Here is a 19,649-nt window from a genome sequence, read left to right on the forward strand (position 1 = left end):
CAGCTATAACAGCTTCACCTCTTCTGGGAAGGCCGTCCACAAGGTTTAGGAGTGTGTTTATGGGGATGTTTGACCGTTCTAGAATTTGTGAGGTCAGACACCATGGATGAGCGAGTTTGGGGTGGAGGAACTTGACTGGCCTGCACAAAGTCCTGACTTCAATCCGATAGAATACCTTAGAAATAAATTAGAGCGGAGAATACAAGCCAGGCCTTCTCGTCCAACATCAGTGTCTGACCTCACAAATGCTCTTCTGGAAGAATGGTCAAACATTCCCATAGACACCCTCCTAAACCTTGTGGACGGCCTTCCCCAGAAGAGGTGAAGCTGTTATAGCTGCAAAGGGCGGGGGTTTAAACATCTCCATACTCTGTAAACAGAAAATGTTTTTTTTTCCGATGCCATTTCAGGTTTTCAATAGAAGACAATTTTCTTGTGTCCCCCTTACCAGGCCTGTCATTGCCATCATTAACCAATATAGTGGTGCCATACATCCTGCCCATTCTCAAGGCCTTGGAAGGAGAAGATGACTGGGGTGGCCCAGTGGAGGAGAGCTGCGGGCGGCTCCTGCGGGTACTGCAAGCAGCGCGGACATACGTCGCTAATGAGAAGATTTACCGAAACAATGCAGAGAACAAACTAGCAGGTGAGAATATGACCGGCTGATTGGTAGATGACAAAGAGAAGAACAGCGTTCCAGAAATGGTGACGTCACAGGGACACTCTATAGCAAATGTGTCAAACACAAGACCCACGGGCCCAACCCCGTCCGCCAGGCCATTTCATGTGACCCTCGCACCTCTCTGGCCACACCCCCCGCATCTCCGAGGTGTGGGGGCACTGGTGTATGCAGTAATGTATGTGGCCAGAGGTGCGGGGGTGCTGGTGTATGCAGTAATGTATGTGGCCAGAGGTGCGGGGGCGCTGGTGTATGCAGTAATGTATGTGGCCAGAGGTGCGGGGGTATTGGTGCATGCAGTACTGTATGTGGCCAGAGGTGTGGGGGCTCTGGTGCATGCAGTACTGTATGTGGCCAGAGGTGCGGGGGCGCTGGTGTATGCAGTACTGTATGTGGCCAGAGGTGCGGGGGCTCTGGTGCATGCAGCACTGTATGTGGCCAGAGGTGCGGGGGTGCTGGTGTATGCAGTAATGTATGTGGCCAGAGGTGCGGGGGCGCTGGTGTATGCAGTAATGTATGTGGTCAGAGGTGCGGAGGCACTGGTGCATGCAGTACTGTATGTGGCCAGAGGTGTGGGGGCTCTGGTGCATGCAGTACTGTATGTGGCCAGAGGTGCGGGGGTGCTGGTGTATGCAGTACTGTATGTGGCCAGAGGTGCGGGGCGCTGGTGTATGCAGTACTGTATGTGGCCAGAGGTGCGGGGGCACTGGTGTATGCAGTAATGTATGTGGCCAGAGGTGCGGAGCGCTGGTGTATGCAGTAATGTATGTGGTCAGAGGTGCGGGGGCACTGGTGTATGCAGTAATGTATGTGGCCAGAGGTGCGGAGCGCTGGTGTATGCAGTACTGTATGTGGCCAGAGGTGCGGGGGCTCTGGTGTATGCAGTACTGTATGTGGCCAGAGGTGCGGGGGCGCTGGTGTATGCAGTAATGTATGTGGCCAGAGGTGCGGGGCTCTGGTGCATGCAGTACTGTATGTGGCCAGAGGTGCGGGGGCTCTGGTGCATGCAGTACTGTATGTGGCCAGAGGTGCGGGGGCGCTGGTGTGTGCAGTACTGTATGTGGCCAGAGGTGCGGGGGCTCTGGTGCATGCAGTACTGTATGTGGCCAGAGGTGCGGGGGCGCTGGTGTATGTAGTACTGTATGTGCCAGAGGTGCGGGGGCACTGGTGCATGCAGTACTGTATGTGGCCAGAGGTGCGGGGGCTCTGGTGCATGCAGTAGTGTATGTGGCCAGAGGTGCGGGGGTGCTGGTGTATGCAGTAATGTATGTGGCCAGAGGTGCGGGGGCGCTGGTGTATGCAGTAATGTATGTGGCCAGAGGTGCGGGGGTACTGGTGCATGCAGTACTGTATGTGGCCAGAGGTGTGGGGGCTCTGGTGCATGCAGTACTGTATGTGGCCAGTGGTGCGGGGGCGCTGGTGTATGCAGTACTGTATGTGGCCAGAGGTGCGGGGGCTCTGGTGCATGCAGTACTGTATGTGGCCAGAGGTGCGGGGGCTCTGGTGCATGCAGTAGTGTATGTGGCCAGAGGTGCGGGGGCTCTGGTGCATGCAGTAGTGTATGTGGCCAGAGGTGCGGGGGGCTCTGGTGCATGCAGTAGTGTATGTGGCCAGAGGTGCGGGGGCTCTGGTGCATGCAGTACTGTATGTGGCCAGAGGTGGGGGGGTGCTGGTGTATGCAGTACTGTATGTGGCCAGAGGTGCGGGGGCTCTGGTGCATGCAGTACTGTATGTGGCCAGAGGTGCAGGGGCACTGGTGTATGCAGTAATGTATGTGGCCAGAGGTGCGGGGGCTCTGGTGTATGGGGGCTCTGGTGCATGCAGTACTGTATGTGGCCAGAGGTGCGGGGGCTCTGGTGTATGCAGTACTGTATGTGGCCAGAGGTGCGGGGCGTGCTGGTGTATGCAGTACTGTATGTGGCCAGAGGTGTGGGGGCGCTAGTTTGGGCATTGAGGCCCCAAATCTGTATCTGGGTTCTTCAGGTCACAGAGTCTGCATGTTTCGGGGAGAGTCCGAAGTAAGACTACTTCAAAGATCCCCCAAACACCTCCCAAAAAATAGAGCCCCCTCAAAAGCCAGGGCCCATAATCAGTAGGCAAAAGGCTAGCCGGCAGTCCCCTGTCCCGGTGTGAGACATCAGGGGTTTGTTTAGACCCCTGATATATCACCAAAAGCCCCCCAAACGGGGCTCCTTGTAAAAAAAAATATATATATTGTAAAAAAAAGCCCCTGTCCTGGGTGGGCCGGCCACAACCCCTTTAACCACCTCAATACCGGGGCACTTAAACACCTTCCTGCCCAGACCAATTTTGAGCTTTCAGCGCTGTCGTCCTTTGAATGACAATTGCGCGGTCATGCTACACTGTACCCAAATGAAATTTTTATCATTTTTTCCCACAAACAGAGCTTTCTTTTGGTGGTATTTGATCACCTCTACGGTGTTTATTTTTTGCGCTACAAATAAAAAAATACCGAAAATTTTGAAAAAAAAAATGTTTTTTTTTGTTTCAGTTTTAAAACTTTGTAAATAAGTACGTTTTCTCCTTCACTGATGGGCACTGATGGGCACTGATGAGCTGGCACCAATGAAGTGACACTGATGAGGTGGCATTGATATGTGGCACTGATAGGCGGCACTGACGGGCAGTGATAGGTGGCACTTATGGGTGACACGAATGGACACTGATAGGTGGCACAAAATGGCACTGATAGCTGGCACGGATTGGCATGGATAGGCGGCATGAATGGGCATGGATAGACGGCACAGGTGGCCATGGATGGACACTGATAGTTGGCACGTATGGACACTGATAGGTGGCACGGATGGGCACTGATAGGTGGCACGGATGGGCACTGAAAGGCGACATTGTATGGTTTTGTGGTGATGGATGCCAATCAGTGCCAAACAATAATGCATGCCAATCAATGATGCCCATTGTGGGCACTGATTAGCATTCATTGTGGGCACTGATTGGCATCTATCGTGGACACTGACTGGCATCCCAGGTGGTCTAGGGTGGTCAGCACAGACCCCCCGTCAGAGGAGCAGCCGATCGGCTCTCCTCTACTAGCGTCTGACAGACGCGAGTGAGGAAAAGCTGATCACCGGCTCTTCCTATTTACACTGTGATCAGCCGTGATTGGACACGGCTGATCACATAGTAAAGAGTCTCCGCCAGAGACTCTTTACCGAGATCGTAGTTGCGGGGGGTCAGACTGACACCCCACAACAACGATCGCCGCGATGCCCGGGGGGGTGCGCAGCGGCTCAAAATCCTGAGGACGGTCTATGACGTCCAGTCAGGATTTTGAAACCACTTTGCCGCCGTCATTTGACAATTGGCGGGCGGCAAGGGGTTAAATATACGTGAGAAGAAGGACAGCAAACTACTTTAGTTAAACGGATGAAGGTTAAGAGATGGGTTGGGAAGAAAACATTGGAAGAATGGAAGGTAATAGACGGAGGTGATCACAGAGTAAAATTCCGCTAAGTAGGTTCCTGTGAGAGAAGGCGATTTGTATTCATGCCGTTTATCGGTCTTTATTCTACAGGATTCGTTCCTCAGCCCGAACTACGAGAAGCCTTCCAGACGGAGTTCTCCCTCAGGATTTTCTGGGGGAGTAAAGGAGCCGCGGTTGAACAGAGCGAAAGACACAAGAAGTTTGACCAGATCTTGAGCGTTTTATCCCAGAAACTGGAGCCAGAGACTCAAAGAAGTAGGTTGGCGAGTTCTGTGTATGGAGCCGCCTACTAGATCGATATCTGATAGTCAAAGTAGGTCGACTATAATCAAGACAAACTCAACAATAAGATTCTGAGCCATTTATCTAAATCCATTACAATTCTCTAGGAGGCGCATATTTCACCTCTACCGGATACAAGACGCTCAGCTACTCTGTATATCTACTCGACCGAAATGTATTCACCTTTTAAACCCACACCTTTTTTTTTCTGTTGTTTATAGCTTGGCACTTTTATATCTATGTATACCAGCCGTTCTCAACCTTTTCAACCCAGAGGAACCCTTGAAATAGTTCTCCGGTCTCGGGGAACCCCTGCTACAAATTAGAAGTCTACAACTCATGATACATATTAGTGTGATGGTCAGTGGGAAGAATGGTCCTCACACTTGTGGTCAGTGGGAGGAATGGTCCTCACACTTGTGGTCATTGGGAAGAATGATCCTTACACTTGTGGTCATTGGGAAGAATGGTCCTCACACTTGTGGTCAGTGGGAGGAATGGTCCTCACACTTGTGGTCAGTGGGAAGAACGGTCCTTACACTTGTGGTCAGTGGGAAGAACGGTCCTTACACTTGTGGTCATTGGGAAGAATGATCCTTACACTTGTGGTCATTGGGAAGAATGGTCCTCACACTTGTGGTCATTGGGAAGAATGATCCTTACACTTGTGGTCAGTGGGAAGAATGGTCCTTACACTTGTGGTCATTGGGAAGAATGGTCCTTACACTTGTGGTCATTGGGAAGAATGGTCCTTACACTTGTGGTCATTGGGAAGAATGGTCCTCACACTTGTGGTCAGTGGGAAGAATGGTCCTTACACTTGTGGTCATTGGGAAGAATGGTCCTTAGACTTGTGGTCAGTGGGAAGAATGGTCCTTACACTTGTGGTCATTGGGAAGAATGGTCCTTAGACTTGTGGTCATTGGGAAGAATGGTCCTTACACTTGTGGTCATTGGGAGGAATGGTCCTTACACTTGTGGTCAGTGGGAAGAATGGTCCTTAGACTTGTGGTCAGTGGGAAGAATGGTCCTCACATTTTTGGTCATTGGGAAGAATGGTCCTTACATTTTTGGTCATTGGGAAGAATGGTCCTTACATTTTTGGTCATTGGGAAGAATGGTCCTCACATTTTTGGTCATTGGGAAGAATGGTCCTTACATTTTTGGTCATTGGGAAGAATGGTCCTTACACTTGTGGTCATTGGGAGGAATGGTCCTTACACTTGTGGTCATTAGGAAGAATGGTCCTTACACTTGTGGTCATTGGGAAGAATGGTCCTCACACTTGTGGTCAGTGGGAAGAATGGTCCTTACACTTGTGGTCATTGGGAAGAATGGTCCTTAGACTTGTGGTCATTAGGAAGAATGGTCCTTAGACTTGTGGTCAGTGGGAAGAATGGTCCTTACACTTGTGGTCAGTGTGAAGAATGGTCCTTACACTTGTGGTCATTGGGAAGAATGGTCCTTACACTTGTGGTCAGTGGGAAGAATGGTCCTTACACTTGTGGTCATTGGGAGGAATGGTCCTTACACTTGTGATCAGTGAGAAGAATGGTCCTTACACTTGTGGTCATTGGGAAGAATGGTCCTTACACTTGTGGTCATTGGGAAGAATGGTCCTTACACTTGTGGTCATTGGGAGGAATGGTCCTTACACTTGTGGTCATTGGGAAGAATGGTCCTTACACTTGTGGTCAGTGGGAAGAATGGTTCTTACACTTGTGGTCAGTGGGAAGAATGGTCCTCACACTTGTGGTCAGTGGGAGGAATGGTCCTCACACTTGTGGTCATTGGGAAGAATGATCCTTACACTTGTGGTCATTGGGAAGAATGGTCCTCACACTTGTGGTCAGTGGGAGGAATGGTCCTCACACTTGTGGTCAGTGGGAAGAACGGTCCTTACACTTGTGGTCAGTGGGAAGAACGGTCCTTACACTTGTGGTCATTGGGAAGAATGATCCTTACACTTGTGGTCATTGGGAAGAATGGTCCTCACACTTGTGGTCATTGGGAAGAATGATCCTTACACTTGTGGTCAGTGGGAAGAATGGTCCTTACACTTGTGGTCATTGGGAAGAATGGTCCTTACACTTGTGGTCATTGGGAAGAATGGTCCTTACACTTGTGGTCATTGGGAAGAATGGTCCTCACACTTGTGGTCAGTGGGAAGAATGGTCCTTACACTTGTGGTCATTGGGAAGAATGGTCCTTAGACTTGTGGTCAGTGGGAAGAATGGTCCTTACACTTGTGGTCATTGGGAAGAATGGTCCTTAGACTTGTGGTCATTGGGAAGAATGGTCCTTACACTTGTGGTCATTGGGAGGAATGGTCCTTACACTTGTGGTCAGTGGGAAGAATGGTCCTTAGACTTGTGGTCAGTGGGAAGAATGGTCCTCACATTTTTGGTCATTGGGAAGAATGGTCCTTACATTTTTGGTCATTGGGAAGAATGGTCCTTACATTTTTGGTCATTGGGAAGAATGGTCCTCACATTTTTGGTCATTGGGAAGAATGGTCCTTACATTTTTGGTCATTGGGAAGAATGGTCCTTACACTTGTGGTCATTGGGAGGAATGGTCCTTACACTTGTGGTCATTAGGAAGAATGGTCCTTACACTTGTGGTCATTGGGAAGAATGGTCCTCACACTTGTGGTCAGTGGGAAGAATGGTCCTTACACTTGTGGTCATTGGGAAGAATGGTCCTTAGACTTGTGGTCATTAGGAAGAATGGTCCTTAGACTTGTGGTCAGTGGGAAGAATGGTCCTTACACTTGTGGTCAGTGTGAAGAATGGTCCTTACACTTGTGGTCATTGGGAAGAATGGTCCTTACACTTGTGGTCAGTGGGAAGAATGGTCCTTACACTTGTGGTCATTGGGAGGAATGGTCCTTACACTTGTGATCAGTGAGAAGAATGGTCCTTACACTTGTGGTCATTGGGAAGAATGGTCCTTACACTTGTGGTCATTGGGAAGAATGGTCCTTACACTTGTGGTCATTGGGAGGAATGGTCCTTACACTTGTGGTCATTGGGAAGAATGGTCCTTACACTTGTGGTCAGTGGGAAGAATGGTTCTTACACTTGTGGTCATTGGGAAGAATGGTCCTTACACTTGTGGTCAGTGGGAAGAATGGTCCTTACACTTGTGGTCATTGGGAAGAATGGTCCTTACACTTGTAGTCATTGGGAAGAATGGTCCTTACACTTGTGGTCAGTGGGAAGAATGGTCCTTACACTTGTGGTCAGTGGGAAGAATGGTCCTTACACTTGTGGTCATTTGGAAGAATTACCTCCTTACAGATTGCTAAAAAGATCAATGGTGTCAGTGGGAACTTATTGCCCAATGCTGAAGGAACCCCTAGCAACCTTTGGAGGAACCCTGGTTGAGAATCGCTGTATTAGACTATAAGTCCACCTATTGTATTTAACCAGCTAGACCCACCACAGAATGTTCTTCAAATGTACATCATCGAGCTATTTCAAGGTGGCCACCTATTGTGTACCGGTAGTAGTTCATTTAATAGTAGGACTACCACAAAATGCTCTAAAATGGACATCTTACCCTTTACCATGTGTCCGTTGCCTAGTCGGCTAGACCAGGGGTCTCCAAACTTTCTAAACAAAGGGCCGGTTTGCTGCCCTTCAGACTTTAGCGGGGGGCCGAACTGTGGCCAGTGGGAGTAGAAAATGTCCTGACATCAGTGGGAATAAACAATGCTCCGTTACTGGTGTCAGTGGGAGGAATTTTACCCCATATTTGGTGTCATAAGGAGAAATTGCATCCCGTTGTACAATTGGGAGGAATGTGCCCTGGGTACAATTGGGAGGACCATCATTGGTGTCCTTGAAAGGAATTGTGCCCCATCATTGGTGTCATAGGGAGGAATTGTGCCCCATCGTTGGTGTCCTTGGGAGGAATTGTGCCCCATCGTTGGTGTCCTTGGGAGGAATTGTGCCCCAACGTTGGTGTCCTTGGGAGGAATTGTGCCCCATCGTTGGTGTCCTTGGGAGGAATAGTGCCCCATCGTTGGTGTCCTTGGGAGGAATAGTGCCCCATCGTTGGTGTCCTTGGGAGGAATTGTGCCCCAACGTTGGTGTGCTTGGGAGGAATTGTGCCCCATCGTTGGTGTCCTTGGGAGGAATAGTGCCCCATCGTTGGTGTCCTTGGGAGGAATTGTGCCCCAACGTTGGTGTCCTTGGGAGGAATTGTGCCCCAGCGTTGGTGTCCTCGGGAGGAATTGTGCCCCAACGTTGGTGTCCTTGGGAGGAATTGTGCCCCAGCGTTGGTGTCCTTGGAAGGAATTGTGCCCCAGCGTTGGTGTCCTTGGGAGGAATTGTGCCCCAGCATTGGTGTCCCTGGGAGGAATTGTGCCCCATCATTGGTGTCATTGGGAAGAATTGTTCACCTTTATTTTTGTAGGGGGGGGGGAAATTGTGCCCCATTGTTGGAATCTGTGGACAAAAAAAGTGCCCCAAGGGTCAAATAAAGGCAATTAAAGAGCCGCAGTTTGGAGTCCACTGGGCTAGACCATCCAACAATGTCTGGCCACCTTGCATCACCTGTGACAGCCAATCACATCAGTCCCATGACCTGAATGACCGTCTCGCCTCCCAGCTTTTAAAGGGCCAGGAGGCGGGAGGCTCAAAAGGGATTAACCCAATGCGCCTCTGACACACATGCATTGCAGAGCACCACAATGCACGGTAAAGCAAGTTATTATTATTATACAGGATTTATATAGCGCTGATAGTTTGCGCAGTGCTTTACAACAGTAAGTTGAGCTGTGCTCCATTGGAAAAGAAACTGCCTGTTAAATTTTCAAGTGAGATCTGATGTGCGCTGGCAGCCCCATTCATTTCAACAGGCTGCCTTTAACGCAACAAACGTCCACATTGCATCCATTAACCCGCTTCAGCCCCGGAAGATTTTACCCCCTTCCTAACCAGAGCACTTTTTTTTTTTGTGATCCGGCGCTGCGTCGCTTTAACTGACTGCATTTACTATATCCCGTCTCCCACAGTACACAGAAATTATTTTAGTAAATATTAACTGCTAAATACCTTTTCTCATCAGTATATAGCAGTCTTGTGACTTCTATCAATGTCTGGTCAAAGCTTGTAGGAGGAGTTTTCATTCTCTTCTGATTGTCCTATGAGGCTGTGTGACTCCTGACCCTCTGTCTAAACAGTGCTGGTTGGCCCTGTGTCGATCACATGCACTCTCGCAGCAATACACATCAAACTGAGCATGTGATTGCCCCTCCCCCTGGAACTGTCACTTTTGCATTTGATTCAATCTTTGGCTGCAATGTGGATATATATACGAAGACTATAGGAAGAGACTATTCCTTAGTGTTTCCTCAACTCCAGTCCTCAAGGCACCCGACAGGTCATGTTTTCAGGCTTTCCATCAGGGGCATTGCTGGGTCTACAAAAGATCTGGGGCTAGAGCCCATAGCAGCGTAGTGAAGAAAGTCATACACTTGGGCGGGCATACACATGTATATGCAGTAATATATCTGTGTGTGTGTATATATCACCAGAGAGCCCCCCACTTACATCAGGGTCCCCAGAGAGCCTCCCCCTTACATTAGGGCCCCTAGAGAGCACCCCACTTACATCAGGGTTCCTAGAGAGCCCCCCCTAACATCAGGGTCCCCGGAGAGCCTCCACCTTGAATCAGGGTCCCCAGAGAGCCTCCTCCTTGCATCAGGGTCCCCAGAGAGCCCCCCACTTACATCAGGGTCCCCAGAGAGTACCCCATAATTGCGGTCCCCAGAGAGCTTCCCCCTTGCATTAGGGTCCTTAGAGAGCCCCCCCACTTACATTAGGGTTCCCAGAAAGCCCCCCTTACATTAGGGTCCCCAGGGAGCCTCCCCCTTGCATCAGGATCCCCAGAGAGCCCCCCACTTACATCAGGTTTCCCAGAGAGCCTCCCCTTTAAAATTAGGGTCCCCAGAGAGCCTCCCCTTTAAAATCAGGGTCCCCAGAGAGCCTCCCCCTTGCATCAGGATCCCCAGAGAGCCCCCCACTTACCTCAGGGTCCCCAGAGAGCCTCCCCTCCCCTTGGGGACCCCTGCAGATACTCGGGGGGGGGGCTATGGGCCCCAGATTCGTGACTGTAGCCCCAAAAGCCACCCCCTAGCGACGCCACTGTTTTCCATTATTTTGCACAGGTGATTTGATCAGTTTTACTGCCTTGGTAATTACCACAGCTGTTTAACCTGAGGGAAATCTTTAAAACATGACCTGTTTGGGGCGCCTTGAGGACTGGAGTTGAGAAACACTGCATTAAGGCATAATGGGAATAAAATGCTTTACAGCATATCGGTATACAGTAGTACCTTGGATTACGAGCGTAATCCGTTCCAGGAGAATGCTTGTAATCCAGAGCGCTCGTATATCAAAGCGAGTTTCCCCATAGGAATCAATGGAAACTCAGATAATTGGTTCCACAGTCGCTGCTGGTGTATGCAGTGCTGTATGTGGCCAGAGGAGTGGGGGGCGCTCTGAGGCACTCGGGAACGAAGTGTCTCTGAGCTTCAACGGTGCCACCGCACCTCTGGCCACATGCGGTACTGCACAGCCCAGCAGCTTGAATCCTGCTCTTCTTGCAAGACAAAGCTCGCAAACCGAGTCAGGAATTTATTAATTTATTTTACTTTTAAAACTCGTATAGTCGAAACGCTCATATACCGCGTTACTCGATATCCGAGGTTTCACTGTATCAGTGAAAATCCTTACCTGATTGGAACTGATGATGCCCCCCCCCCCCCCCCCGTGCATGGATACTTTATATCCTTTCACCTTTTGTATCACTCAGTTGAACCTTACACTTTATATAGTATACGGTACCGTACCTTCCCATTGGTCAGTGCAGTGCCCGGTACAACTGGCCCTTCACTTTAAATCGCCCGGTTATATTGGTAAAACCTTGGCAGACTGATTATTGCTGTTTATTTTTTTATTTTTATTTTTTTTTATTAAAGAATTTGCATACTATATATGTAACTATATGTAAAAAATAAAAAAATAAAGCTTATTTTTACACAATTGCAGACCCTTTTCCTTATTGATGTACTGCAGGTAAACTAAGCTCACTTCATTATCGGTATTGGGGGTAAGTATATGCTACCAGGGGGTGCCATGGTAATTACAATGAGAAAATCTGCTGAGCCCGCACCACACCTTTTTTTTTTTCTCCCAACCAGCGACTAGTATAATAACGAGCTTTTTAGGCGCTTTACAGGCGCAATTTCTAAAATAAGTATAATAACGAGTTGTTATTCATCTGTGAAAATCACACACTTTTTTTTTTATTTATTTTTTAGCTTGTGTTAATTTGCTTTACTGGTGTCTAGCTAGCTTAAAGTGAATCTAATCTGTTCTTTATTTTTATCTATTAACTGGTAAGCAGACATCACATGTGTCAAAAACAAGGCCTGCGGGCCAAATCAGCAATCAGCCCCCGCCAGACTATTTTATGTGACCTTTCCTGCAGCTGCGGCACCCCCCGCTCACCTCCGCACCTCACCTTGTCTCAGCAGCTGTCAGCAGAGAAGAGGACAGAACCCCTCCTCCAGATCCTGCACTTCTCTGTTCCGCCGCAGAGAGGCTCGTCTCTGCCCCCAACTCCAACCCCCCCCACCCCTCATCTCAGCAGTCAGCAGCAGAGAGAAAGACAGATCTCCTCCAGATCCTGTTCTTCTCTGTTCCACTGCAGAGAGGCTCGTCTCTGCCCCCCACTCCAACACCCCCCCCCCTCATCTCAGCAGTCAGCAGCAGAGAGAAAGACAGCTCTCCTCCAGATTCTGTGCTTCTCTGTTCCACTGCAGAGGGGCTCGTCTCTGCCCCCCACTCCAACACACCCCCCCCCTCATCTCAGCAGTCAGCAGCAGAGAGAAAGGCAGATCCTGCACTTCTCTGTTCCACCACAGAGAGGCTCGTCTCTGCCCCCCACTCCAACACCCCCCCCCCCCCTCATCTCAGCAGTCAGCAGCAGAGAGAAAGGCAGATCCTGCACTTCTCTGTTCCACCACAGAGAGGCTCGTCTCTTGCCCCCCACTCCACCCCCCCCCCCCCCCCATCTCAGCAGTCAGCAGCAGAGAGAAAGACAGATCTCCTCCAGATCCTGCACTTCTCTGTTCCACCACAGAGAGGCTCGTCTCTTGCCCCCCACTCCACCCCCCCCCCCCCATCTCAGCAGTCAGCAGCAGAGAGAAAGACAGATCTCCTCCAGATCCTGCACTTCTCTGTTCCACCACAGAGAGGCTCGTCTCTTGCCCCCCACTCCACCCCCCCCCCCCCCCATCTCAGCAGTCAGCAGCAGAGAGAAAGACAGATCTCCTCCAGATCCTGCACTTCTCTGTTCCGCCGCAGAGAGGCTCGTCTCTGCCCCCCACTCCAACCCCCCCCCCCCCTCATCTCTGCAGTCGGCAGCAGAGAGAAAGACAGATCTCCTCCAGATCCTGCTCTTCTCTGTGCAACCACGACACCCCTGGTCTCCGTAGACTCCGGCAGCTGACTCCAGGGATGGGCGGTGAGGTGAGTGGCTGGTGAGGTGAGTGGCTGGTGAGGTGAGTGGCTGGCGAGGTGAGTGGCTGGCGAGGTGAGTGGCTGGCGAGGTGAGTGGCTGGCGAGGTGAGTGGCTGGCGAGGTGAGTGGCTGGCGAGGTGAGTGGTTGGCGAGGTGAGTGGCTGGTGAGGTGAGTGGCTGGCGAGGTGAGTGGCTGGCGAGGTGAGTGGCTGGCGAGGTGAGTGGCTGGTGAGGTGAGTGGTTGGCGAGGTGAGTGGCTGGTGAGGTGAGTGGCTGGTGAGGTGAGTGGCTGGCGAGGTGAGTGGCTGGCGAGGTGAGTGGCTGGTGAGGTGAGTGGTTGGCGAGGTGAGTGGCTGGTGAGGTGAGTGGCTGGTGAGGTGAGTGGTTGGCGAGGTGAGTGGTTGGCGAGGTGAGTGGCTGGCGAGGTGAGTGGCTGGCATCAGAGCCGGATATGCACAGGTTACATACGCCGCGATCGTTAGAGCGAGAGCAATAATTCCAGCACAAGATCTCCTCTGCAACTCTAAACATGGAACCAGTAAATTTGTCTAAAGTGTCGCCAATGGAGATTTTAAAGTACCGAAGTTTGGCGCCGTTCCACGAGCATGCGCAATTTTAAAGTGTGACATGTTAGGTATCTATTTACTTGGCGTCACTTCATCTTTCACAGTATAAAAATTTGTATACCATACCCAGGGGCATCGGGAGGGGGTGGCCAGGGGGGGTGCTGAAGCCCCGAATGTGACCTAGAAAAGCCCCGAGTCTCAGGAAGGCACCGTCCAATTGTTAACCCCAAGCACCACCGACCGCTGCCGAGCGGGGACCAATCTGATCCACCGAGTCCGGCCCGAGTGACATGGTTCCGCCTTCTGGAGCTATGATGGACATCCCACTGGTCCAATGCCGGGACCGCGGGACGTGTGATGTCCATCATAGGCACTGCAGGCTGCTGAAGGTGGTAATTACAATGCTGCCGTGCCACATCACTGAGATCCCCGCTTCCCACTGAGAGATCAGGGTAGCGGAGGAGCGATTGGGTGAGATCTGCCAGTGACTGTCTGCACCGATGATTGTAGAGGAGGGGATGAGGATAACCGGAAGAGGAGCCTTCAGCGGTGTGTTGATGACCTGAGCTGTGTTGGGGGGCGGATGGCAGAGTGACTTCTGTGACATATGATGGGTGGTCAGTGTATGTATGTCAGGTAGGTCAGTGTATGTAGGTCAGGTAGGTGAGGTCAGTGTAATGGTCAGTGTTAGGTAGATGAGATCAGTGATCAAAATTGATGGGCACTGGTAAGCCCCAGTCAGCAACCAGTAAATGAGCTTACCCCCCCCCCCGCCATATAACCCTACTGCCCAGCCAACATGAGAAACAAAACCCCAAAAACTCCCAAAAGAAACAAAAAACAGTCCTTGAAAATGTTCATCCACAAAATTCCGTCTTATTGTATTTATCAAACGTCATCCCATCCCCCATGCTTTTATCCTTAAAATTCAATAGAAAAAGTGCCCCTCCCCCACCAGTGATGGTGCTAATGCCCCACCCCCCAGAACCCTGAGGAGCTCTGGGCCAATCACACGTTATTCTATCACCAAAAACCACCAAATCAGCGTTTCTTCATCCAATAGATATATTCTCCCCTCAATGGATTTCCACCAATCAACCAAAAAAAAAAGGAAATGACAAGGTCACGGTACAACGCGCTTTTATGAATAAGCCCCTCCCACAATCTATATACTTCCACATGCCCAGACCGGCACCGGCTCCATCAGCGGATTTCTATCCCATAATATCCTCCAAGCACCGCCCCTCCCCCCACCATCTTCCCTCTCTATACAAACTCTTCTCTTTTCACTCTCATTTCTCTCTTTGTAATAAAAGGACATTTAAATATAAAAACGGCCCGATGAGTAACTGCTTGTCTTTGGCAGACTAAGATCTTCCTACGAGTCCCCCAGCTTCATCCACATGCAGTGCAGCACAGAAGCTGTTACATTGTACAGAAACATACAACAAGAAGCTGCAGTCCCACCACAAGTCAGAGGAATTAAGTGGTTAGCTTTTCTGCCTGGCAGCACCGGGGTCGTCGCTTAAATGCCCAACCACAGCGCCACCTGCTGCCTGGAGTTTGCATGTTCTCCTTGCACCTGCGTGGGTTTCCTCCGGGCACTCCGGTTTCCTCCTACACTACAAAGACATGCTGGGAGGTACATAGGCCCTAGTATGTGTATGAATGTGAGTTAGGGAGATTAGATTGCAAGCTCCTTGGGGGCAGGGACTGGTGTGACTGTACAATATACAGGATGGAAATAGATGACTGATCATTATCACATGGCCTACCTGTTGGATGGGCTCTGCAGAATCCTTTTCTCCGTTGCCGATACCTGCAGGTTTCCTGCCAATCCCCTGGACAGGTTTGTTGGTGGCGGGGGTCCTCTGGGCTTGTACGGCCTTCTGTAGAGACACCAATTACACAGTGAGACCCTTTATCTCCATAACAACAGTGAGACCCCTCCCCCATAACCCAGAAATTGTGGGGAGCCCCCTCTAAGAAAATGTGCCCCCCTCCTCCACTCTCTCTCCCAATCTCCGCCATTTTCCCTCCGTCTTCTGCAGCTTTGGGAAGGTTGGTGGTTTGCGGGGACTCATCTTAGGAAGGTCCGGTATTCATTGGTCAGAGCCATAGACATTCCCTGTCTGCTCACATTCACAGCACATTTTACAGCTCTTCATTCTCCGGAGACAAAGAACTTTCCTCCAACATTTCCATCCAAAGAAAACAGGCGCACTTTACACATCTGCCCGCTTCTAAAAAATAAAGGTTTTGTATGGTGGTCACCGATACAAAATAGAAATGTGCCGAAACGTGGCGTGCCGCGGTGACAACTTTCCACCATATCAGTCTCCGGTCACATCTGCGCACAGAAATGAACGTTTCCACGCAATCACGGAAAACACGCAAAAATATGTGCCTCACGCTTGTAGTGCCATTTATTTTAAATGCCCCCCCCCCCCCCAAAACGTAAGACCCCAATACAAGAAATGTGGCAAAATGCGTGGGAAATAAAACAAAGCGGAACGCGTCATGGGCTACTTTGTCACGCTTGTGGGGCACAGAGAAACGCACTGAAATCAATGGGGGGGCGCTATGCTTGTTGGGTGTTTGCCATCCAGGTGTATGTCAGAGGTGTGACTGGGGCCTTCATCCTTTCACAATCTATGGAATGCTGGGAGAGCCGAAATCAGCAAAAATCTCCAGCAGTGAAAGGGTTCAAATGTCTATCTGAGCGCTCACCCCTCCCCCCACACCCCATAGCCCCCATGTATAATATGCTGCACCCTCTTTTATACTGAGTCCCCACCATCCCCCGCATACCAGATAAAAGATAAAACAAGAATAAAGACAAACATTTTTTTTCCCCATTTACAATATAATAAGGGGGGACTACAACCCCTGTCAAGTTTTATTTGTTATCTGTGTTCCCATTGGGGGGGGGATTTCCCTTCACTTCCATTCCCATAGCTAAAACAGGAAGTGAGAGAAATCCTCCCAAAGTGACATCATCCCGGGGCGTCACCAGAACTAGTGTCCCCATTGGAAGATTTCCCCTCTAATTCCTGTTCTGGTGACAACCCAAAATCTGGAATTTTTCTTTCACTTTTGTTGGCAATGTTAACTAGAGAGAACGAATCTCCCTAAAGGGGGCGCAGACCGCAATAAAAACCTGGCAGGGGGTTCTAATCCCTCTCCACTCCATCCAACACTAACAATAAAAATATTTTCCTTTATTTATAATGTAACATATGAGGGAGAAATAAAAAATTATTTGCCATCAATTGCCGCCGCTGGTGCCGGCAGCTTTTCTTACATCAGTTTTGGACCCTTTAGTAGTGTGCATTAGCTTGATTACAGTCTATATACATGGTGAGTTTTATGTTCATGTTGTGTGCCCCTCTGTATAGTGATCAGACCCTCATGGATATTCATTGAACATATTATTCATGTTATATCTTTTTGATACACATTTAATTTGATAACAGAAATGTTTATTTACAGTCATGCATACCGTATATACTCGAGTATAGGCCGACCCGAATATAAGCCGAGGCCCCCAATTTACCCCCAAAAAACTGGGAAACTTATTGACTCATGTATAAGCCGAGGGTGAGACATGCCTGTCCATCCCTGTGTGTCCATCCATCCCTGTGTGTCCGTCCATCCCTGTGTGTCCGTCCATCCCTGTGTGTCCGTCCATCCCTGTGTGTCCATCCATCCCTGTGTGTCCGTCCATCCCTGTGTGTCCGTCCATCCCTGTGTGTCCATCCATCCCTGTGTGTCCGTCCATCCCTGTGTGTCCGTCCATCCCTGTGTGTCCGTCCATCCCTGTGTGTCCATCCATCCCTGTGTGTCCGTCCATCCCTGTGTGTCCGTCCATCCCTGTGTGTCCGTCCATCCCTGTGTGTCCATCCATCCCTGTGTGTGTGTCCGTCCATCCCTGTGTGTGTGTCCGTCCATCCCTGTGTGTGTGTCCATCCATCCATCCCTGTGTGTGTGTCCATCCATCCATCCCTGTGTGTGTGTCCATCCATCCATCCCTGTGTGTGTGTCCGTCCATCCCTGTGTGTGTGTGTCCATCCATCCCTGTGTGTGTGTCCGTCCATCCCTGTGTGTGTGTCCGTCCATCCCTGTGTGTGTGTCCATCCATCCCTGTGTGTGTGTCCGTCCATCCCTGTGTGTGTGTCCGTCCATCCCTGTGTGTGTGTCCATCCATCCATCCCTGTGTGTGTGTCCATCCATCCATCCCTGTGTGTGTGTCCATCCATCCATCCATCCCTGTGTGTGTGTCCATCCATCCCTGTGTGTGTGTCCATCCATCCCTGTGTGTGTGTCCATCCATCCATCCATCCCTGTGTGTGTGTTCATCCATCCATCCATCCATCCCTGTGTGTGTGTCCATCCATCCCTGTGTGTGTGTCCATCCATCCCTGTGTGTGTGTCCATCCATCCCTGTGTGTGTCCATCCATCCCTGTGTGTGTGTCCGTGCAGCCTTGTGTGTCCAGCCTACCTGTGTCCCGAGCCTCCGTCCCGTGCCTCCGTCGTTCCGTGCCTCCGTCGTCCCGTGCCTCCGTCCCGTGCCTCCGTCGTCCCGTGCCTCCGTCCCGTGCCTCCGTCCCGTGCCTCCGTCCTTCTGCCATGCCAGGATCGCCGCTCTTCGTCGGCGCCTCGGCGGCCATTCCTCTGTTCAAAAGCCGCGCCTCCGTCTGTGATAGGCGGAACACTCAATTTCCCAGCCGTCTGTGTTCCGCCTATCACGGACATCCTCTCATCCTCGTCCGTAGTATGAGGATGAGCGGATGTCCGTGATAGGCGGACCACTGACTGCTGGGAAATTGAGTGTTCCGCCTATCACAGACAGGGAGGCGCGGCTTTTGAATAGTAGAATGTCCGCCGTCTGTCTGCTCGACACGCTGATCGGGCAGGCAGACGGCGATGACTCGAGTATAAGCCGAGGGGGGCACTTTCAGCCTCAAAAAAGAGGCTGAAAATCTCGGCTTATACTCGAGTATATACGGTACTTATTAATAATTGTTTATGCTCATTTTTTGCATTATTGTTGGTATTTTTTATTTTAATTTTGTCTTTTTGTAGCTACATATTGCTTTATAAGCTCCTGAAGAAGCTGAAAATTGAAACATGTTGAGCAACAAGCATCACGCTGGTTACAGTAGCTACTTTATGTGTATGTTGTACATGTGCACTGAATTGTTTTTATGAAATGTGGACAACATTCATTGTCCCCCCCATTTCTTTTAAAACTTTGGACTCCAATAAAAATGTTTTTATAACAAAATATTTTTTTTGTGTGTTATGGCACCTTCTGTTCTAAAATTCTTTAAAAACTTTTGATAGAGACAAGATAACTAAAACCCTTGCATTGGATCCTTCTTTACCACTGATCAGGGGTTACTCCCCCCCTATATTTACACATGTATAGGAATTGCCACGACCATTGATAAGGGGCCACCCCCTCCATATGTACACATGTATAGGGAGTGCCACGAACATTGATAAGGGGCCACCCCCCCATATGTACACATGTATAGTGAGTGCCACGAACATTGATAAGAGGCCACCCCCCCATATGTACACATGTATAGGGAGTGCCACGAACATTGATAAGGGGCCACCCCCCCATATGTACACATGTATAGGGACTGCCACGACCATTGATAAGGGGCCACCCCCTCCATATGTACACATGTATAGGGAGTGCCACAAACATTGATAAGGGGCCACCCCCCCATATGTACACATGTATAGGGAGTGCCACGAACATTGATAAGGGGCCACCCCCTCCATATGTACACATGTATAGGGAGTGCCACGAACATTGATAAGGGGCCACCCCCCTCCATATGTACACATGTATAGGGAGTGCCACGAACATTGATAAGGGGCCACCCCCCTCCATATGTACACATGTATAGGGAGTGCCACGACCATTGATAAGGGGCCACCCCCCCTCCATATGTACACATGTATAGGGAGTGCCACGAACATTGATGAGGGGGGTCACCCCTATTTCTTCACTTTGGGGTGCGGCAGATTAATCTGTAATGCAGCGGTTCCTGGTCCCGGCTTCTATATCAATCCACTGCCACAATTCAAGGGATTACAATAAAAG

The 19,649-nt window shown here is 50.2% G+C and overlaps 1 protein-coding gene across 3 annotated transcripts in view; it reads left to right on the forward strand.

The window, feature by feature from the left end:
- LOC143936194 (breast cancer anti-estrogen resistance protein 3 homolog) overlaps window positions 1–11,479 on the forward strand; it is a 59,694-nt gene extending 48,215 nt beyond the window's left edge. For all 3 annotated transcript variants that reach the window (XM_077460586.1, XM_077460585.1, XM_077460587.1), the window contains 2 exons: window positions 452–646; window positions 4,233–11,479. In XM_077460586.1, the coding sequence (XP_077316712.1) occupies window positions 452–646; window positions 4,233–4,435 (398 nt within the window). In that variant the 3' untranslated portion in view covers window positions 4,436–11,479. The remainder of the gene's footprint in view (window positions 1–451; window positions 647–4,232) is intronic.
- Window positions 11,480–19,649: the final 8,170 nt, after the last annotated feature.

This window comes from Lithobates pipiens, unplaced genomic scaffold (genome assembly GCF_037356315.1).
Source record: "Lithobates pipiens isolate NorthernLeopardFrog02 unplaced genomic scaffold, aLitPip1_a1.2 Scaffold_28, whole genome shotgun sequence".
Classification (NCBI taxonomy): Eukaryota; Metazoa; Chordata; class Amphibia; order Anura; family Ranidae; genus Lithobates; species Lithobates pipiens.